The 5,197-nt window shown below is 61.0% G+C and overlaps 2 protein-coding genes across 2 annotated transcripts in view; one reads left to right on the top strand and one right to left on the bottom strand.

The window, feature by feature from the left end:
- Positions 1–2,688, top strand: part of ZDHHC16 (zinc finger, DHHC-type containing 16) — a gene marked incomplete at its 5' end in the record, with an annotated part of 3,017 nt that extends 329 nt beyond the window's left edge. Inside the window, 8 exons of the mRNA XM_010011343.1 lie at positions 153–241; positions 432–460; positions 666–799; positions 1,024–1,071; positions 1,600–1,685; positions 1,955–2,078; positions 2,154–2,224; positions 2,574–2,688. Of these exons, the coding sequence (XP_010009645.1) occupies positions 153–241; positions 432–460; positions 666–799; positions 1,024–1,071; positions 1,600–1,685; positions 1,955–2,078; positions 2,154–2,224; positions 2,574–2,688 (696 nt within the window). The remainder of the gene's footprint in view (positions 1–152; positions 242–431; positions 461–665; positions 800–1,023; positions 1,072–1,599; positions 1,686–1,954; positions 2,079–2,153; positions 2,225–2,573) is intronic.
- Positions 2,689–3,599: 911 nt separating this feature from the next.
- MMS19 (MMS19 nucleotide excision repair homolog (S. cerevisiae)) overlaps positions 3,600–5,197 on the bottom strand; it is a gene marked incomplete at its 5' end in the record, with an annotated part of 2,230 nt that continues 632 nt past the window's right edge. The window contains 9 exons of the mRNA XM_010011342.1: positions 3,600–3,627; positions 3,706–3,806; positions 3,925–3,984; positions 4,061–4,225; positions 4,309–4,391; positions 4,490–4,676; positions 4,780–4,836; positions 4,926–5,026; positions 5,109–5,197. The exon at positions 5,109–5,197 is cut by the window's right edge and continues 55 nt beyond it. Coding sequence (XP_010009644.1) covers positions 3,600–3,627; positions 3,706–3,806; positions 3,925–3,984; positions 4,061–4,225; positions 4,309–4,391; positions 4,490–4,676; positions 4,780–4,836; positions 4,926–5,026; positions 5,109–5,197 — 871 coding nt within the window. The remainder of the gene's footprint in view (positions 3,628–3,705; positions 3,807–3,924; positions 3,985–4,060; positions 4,226–4,308; positions 4,392–4,489; positions 4,677–4,779; positions 4,837–4,925; positions 5,027–5,108) is intronic.

Here is a 5,197-nt window from a genome sequence, read left to right as displayed (position 1 = left end):
AGCCCAGTGGTGTGGTTGAAGGCTACCTCCTGATGGGAACAGCCAGGCTGGGTGAGGAGGGGGTGGTGGGCTCACAGGGGAGGTGAGGAGCATGGATAACAGGGGATGGATGCAGGGCTTGGGTGCACAAACCTCTTCTGACCTGTGCACAGGCCAAGGACGATCTCACCGGCGTCTCCATCTGCAGAAAATGCATTGCTCCCAAGCCTGCTCGCACCCACCACTGCAGCATCTGCAACAGGTAGGGCCTACCACAGCACTCAGGGCAGCCTTTCTCCTTGCCCCGTCACACTGTGAGTCTGGGGCCCCCTCCTCTCTGCTCTGCTGGCTTCTTGCCTTGTCTCTTGCACAGCCTGCAGAGCTGGGGGCCGCCTGCCCTCTCCCAAACACAGTGCTTGTGCTGACACTGGTGCTGCTCTCCTCCCTCCCAGGTGTGTGCTGAAGATGGACCACCACTGCCGTATCCTTCTGCAGTACTAACCCATGGCACTCTCCCGAGGGGAGCTGGCCCTGCTTCCCCCTTCTCTCTGTGCCTTATACCTTCCTTGAGCCAGCCAACAAGGGGAAAAGGTGCTGGGGACTGGGACCAGAAGAACCACCCTGTCCCTGCGGTGGGTTTGGACCCACTGTCTGTCACAGTTATATACCCTTAACGCTAGAGGCAGCCTGGTTAAACAACTGTGTGGGACACTACAACCACCGCTACTTCTTCTCCTTCTGCCTGTTCATGACCATGGGCTGCATCTACTGCAGCATCAGTGGCTGGGAGATGTTCCGGGACGCCTATGCAGCCATTGAGGTGAGCCGGCAGCCCCCCGCCCTCACCCTGCTGTGCACTGCGGCTGCCTGGGCTGCCCAGGCTGAGCTTGCAGCACAGGGCTGGCCAGGCCCGGCCTTGTCGTGACATTGCTTCCCCTCTCCTTCCTCCTGCGAGGCCCCCATCTGCCCTGATCCTGCGGGGGACGAGGGGGAAAGACCCCTCCTCTGAGACACGTAACTGGTGTCCTGTTTTCCACCCCCTAGAGAATGAAACTGCTTGAGAAGGAGAGACTGCAGGTGGCTGCCAACCAGGTGGGACATCCCAGCCCCGCAGCTGCTGCAGGCAGCGTGGAGCAGACCTGCTCTGCAGGCTGGGTCCTGCTTGGGGCCCTGCTCTCAGTGAGCACCCCACAGCCAGAACCAGCCCCTGTGCTCGTCTCATGCATCAGAGAGCTGGGGCTGGTTGAGCACTGCCTCCAGCAGCTTGGGCTCTGCTTCCCTGTGCACCCAGCTCCCAGGGGCTTTGGCTGGTGGCAGCTGCTTGGCATGTGCTGCTCAGGCCTTCCTGCCCTGGGGAAGCTGCAGCAGTGTGTACACATCTCACCCTGAGCATCTGGTGTGGTGTCCCACAGCTGCTCCCTGACCCTTTATCTCCAGCCCACTGCTTCTCACTGATGTGCCAGCTCTCATGTGTCTCGTGGCTGTCTTGGGCTGCCTCATCATCACCCTGGCTGTTGTGTTTGGTTCCAGCTCTGCATCAGCGAGGGGTACAGCAGTCCCCATCTGGCTTCAAGCTACAGAGCAGTTTGGGTAATCTGCCCCTCTCTGGTCCTTTTTCAGACATACTACCAGACCCCACCACCCACCTTCTCCTTCCGCCAGCGAGCTTTCCACAAGAGTGTGGTCTACGTCTGGGTCCTGTGCAGGTAAGGGAGCCTGGGGCAAAGATGTGGGGGGAAACAGCATGCAGCCCCCTGTCCCATGACACTGCTCACCCTCTGCTTCCCCAGGGCTCTTGCACGCATGTCCCTGCCCTGTCAGTTCTTGGGCCACCAAGGAGAGCTTTTGGCTCTCCCACAGGGGAGTAGATGTGCTGACCTATCTATGCAGTTGAGGGTGCAGAGAGGAAGCCTTAGCCCTGTGTCACCAGGGAGGGGAAGCTTGTGTGCAGCCTGCTGTCCCTTGCCATCCCCAGCTCGGTGGCATTGGCCTTGGGTGCTCTGACGCTGTGGCACGCTGCCCTCATCACCCGCGGGGAAACCAGCATTGAGCGGCACATCAACAAGAAGGAAAGGCAGAGGCTGCAGAAGAAGGGCAAGGTGAGCACAGCCTGCAGAGCACAGGGCTGGCCAGGCCACAGCCAGGCCTCTGATGTGTGTCTCCTTGGCCTGCAGCTCTTCAGGAACCCCTATAGTTATGGCAGCTGGGATAACTGGAAGGTGTTCCTCGGTGTGGACGTGCCAAGGTAAAGACACAGGGAAGCCCCTGCATGGAAAGGTGGTGGCTCAGTGGCACATGGGGGTGTTGGGACATTGGGGCTCTCTTTGGGCAGAGCAGGACAGCAACCATCCTATGCTGGGCACTGCTCCGGGCTTTGCAAAGCACAGAGGACCTGGGCATCAGCTGGCTTGTGGCTCCTCAGCCCTGCCATAATGGTGTATCCAGCACCCCTTCGCCAAGAGAGTCCTGGCTGAGGAGCTCAGTCAGCATCATGCCTCAGGGACACAGCTCCCAGCCCTGTCTTGACTCTGCAGAGCTGAGAAGCTCCAACACACTTTAGTATTTTTGCTGTGGCCTCCCTCCTGTCCCCACAGGCACTGGCTCACCCGTGTCCTGCTGCCCTCTCCTCACCTGCCCCACGGGACAGGCCTGAGCTGGGACTTGCCTCCCTGTGTGGCTGAGCAGCACGCACCGCTCCTGTCCATCTGAGGCATGGGTGCTGCGGACATCCCTCCCTGCGGGCAGGGGAGCGCACAGGGGACCTGCTCCACTGCTGCAGTGGAGTCCTTCTGCCGTGGATCTGAGCAGCAGGCAGAAGGTGGGTGCTGGCACACATCGCTCACCGGAGCCACAGCAAATACTGGACAATGCTGGTGCACGGACGCTGCTCTCGGGGTTCCCTGGTGGCTGCATGCAGCCCTGGGAAAGGCAGCAGGGCTACTGCTCCCTGCCCCAGCTGAGGGGCTGCCCTCACAGCACAGGTACTGTGTTGTATGGTACCAGCGAGGTATGGGCCAGCACACGGCACAGCTCGGCTCTCCAGCAGGGCTGGGCACAGAGGATGCACCCCTGGCCCTGAGCGCTCCCCAGGAGCCTTTTTAAGACCATCCAATAAATACTGTTTTTTAAAGGGAGCCTGTCTCTTTTCCCTGGTGGGAGGCTCAGACTGCTGGAGACTGGGGAGGAGAAAGATGCCCCCTGATTCCCCAGCATGGAAAAAGCAGCACCGTAAGCTACTCAACACATAGAAGAGCACTAGGTCCCAGCCTAGGCTGCATGGGAACCCCCCACAGCATTACCAAAACAGAGATATTTATTCCTCTGGTGTGTGGGTTGCCACATAGCATCCACATGTGCACAGGCCTGCCCTCTCCACTCACACATGGCCAGTCTGTCCATCACTGTCCCTGCTGCAGCAAAAGGTGGGTAAGCCACAAGTGGCACAGCTCCCTGCCCACTGAGGGTGCTGGGAAGGTGCTGCAGTGAGGGTGCTGCCTGCTGGCCTCCAGGCTCCAGCCCCGGCACTGGGGGCAGTACTGGGCTCCAAGGGTCCGTGGCATGGTGGGGTGTCAGGGGGCTGGTGGGATGGTTGATCAGCACAGGGAGGCAATTCAGGGCACTCACCTGCCTGGGCTGCCCAGCAGGAACCTGCAGGGACAGAGATGGTGTCATCAGCCATATCCCAAACACACCAGCACCCCAGCAGCTCCAGCCACATGCACTCACCATTCCCCCCGTGCTGCCACCGCCTCCTTCCGCACCAGCCTTTTCTTGTCATCCAAAGGCTTGGCCAGTGCCCGGATAACTCGGGCCTTGTATGGGAGCAGCTGTACGACAGAAAGGACTCTTAGTGAGATTGCTCAGTGCTAGCTGCCCCCTGGGAAGAGGTTTGGGACCCCCTTGCCCCTCTAACATGAAGGAGCAGGCTGCTGCAGGAGCACTTACCACTATTGTGGGCAGGCTGGTAAGCGCATGGGCACAGCGCAGGGCGGCGATGCGGACAGCCTGGAACAAACAGGGGTGAAGGCAGCAGAAGGCGGCAGAGGAGAGGGGCATGGGGGAAAGGAGGAGGACCACATACCATGGTAGGGCTGGAGGTGAGGCTGAGGAATTTAGTGACCAGTGTGTCGACATGCAGGCTCATGATCTGGGGAGCTTCGAGCAGCAGCGGCTGGAGGCAGCTCAGTGTGGAAAGCTGCACCACACGGTCCGAGCAGGACAAGGCCTCGAGCAGGAGGGAAAGCAGCTGCAGGTGGGGAGAACACAGAAGACGTGAGTAACTCCAGCCATGCACTCTGTGCTGCCATAGTGCCTGCTGCTAGCTCTCACCGTGGGCAGCTCTGTCACCAGCACAGGCTTGGGCAAGTGGTTGAGCACATGGGACAGACCCTTCAGGTAATTGGCCTTCACATCTGTGGAGAGCAGACACGGTTACAGGCAGCCAGGGGAAGCACGGGACGCCAGCTCTGGTCTCCTGGCACCATGGGCCAGGCTGGGGGTGGCCGCTCACCAGGGCCAGCCCCGTGGAAGCCCTGCACCAGCTTGGGGACGTTGTCAGTGAAGAAGCGCTGTCGGAACATGATGCGCACGTCGGCGTGGCAGCCCTTGTGCAGCACGTCCGGCGACTCGCCCATCAGCAGGGAGAAGCCATCAGCCGCAGCAGGGCCCAGCTCCATGTCGCTCAGCAGGCCCAGCAGCTGTGAGGGAGAGAACCCTGAGCCGCGAGTCCTGCTATTGGGGGTCCTACAGGGAGCAGGCAGGCTCCTGGGCAGCACCCAGCCCAGCCCCACCGCTGCCTACCTTATCCGTCAGGTGTGAGCTCAAGGGGTGGTAGCGCAGCACCAGGGCTTTGGTCACCTATGCAGGCAGAGCAGGGTCAGCACTGGGCCAGCCCCTCATCCCCTCACCCCATCTCTCTGCCCCTTCTCTCCCAGGGCAGGCCTTACCCACAGCAGCAGGGTGAGTGCTTGCGTCCGGTGTGGCCCCTCCACCAGGCCAGGCTCTATCCTGTTCACTGCAAGCTGCAGGATCTCATCCAGCTGCTGCCCTGGGGACATGGAAGGGACAGGCTGAGCCACTGCCCTGCCAGCAGCAGGCAGGGATGCACAGCATTCTACCCTGTCCCTTACCTGCCGGGTGCTTGTTCACCAGCCCCGCAAAGCACTTGGCAGCTGTGGTGGCAGTGAAGGGGCAGGTGCAGGAGGAGCGCAGCGCCAGC

The sequence above is a fragment of the Nestor notabilis genome, unplaced genomic scaffold, assembly GCF_000696875.1.
Source record: "Nestor notabilis isolate BGI_N333 unplaced genomic scaffold, ASM69687v1 scaffold26143, whole genome shotgun sequence".
Taxonomy (NCBI): Eukaryota; Metazoa; Chordata; class Aves; order Psittaciformes; family Psittacidae; genus Nestor; species Nestor notabilis.
Note: the sequence above shows the minus strand (reverse complement) of the source record. Positions and strands in the feature narration are given on the sequence as shown.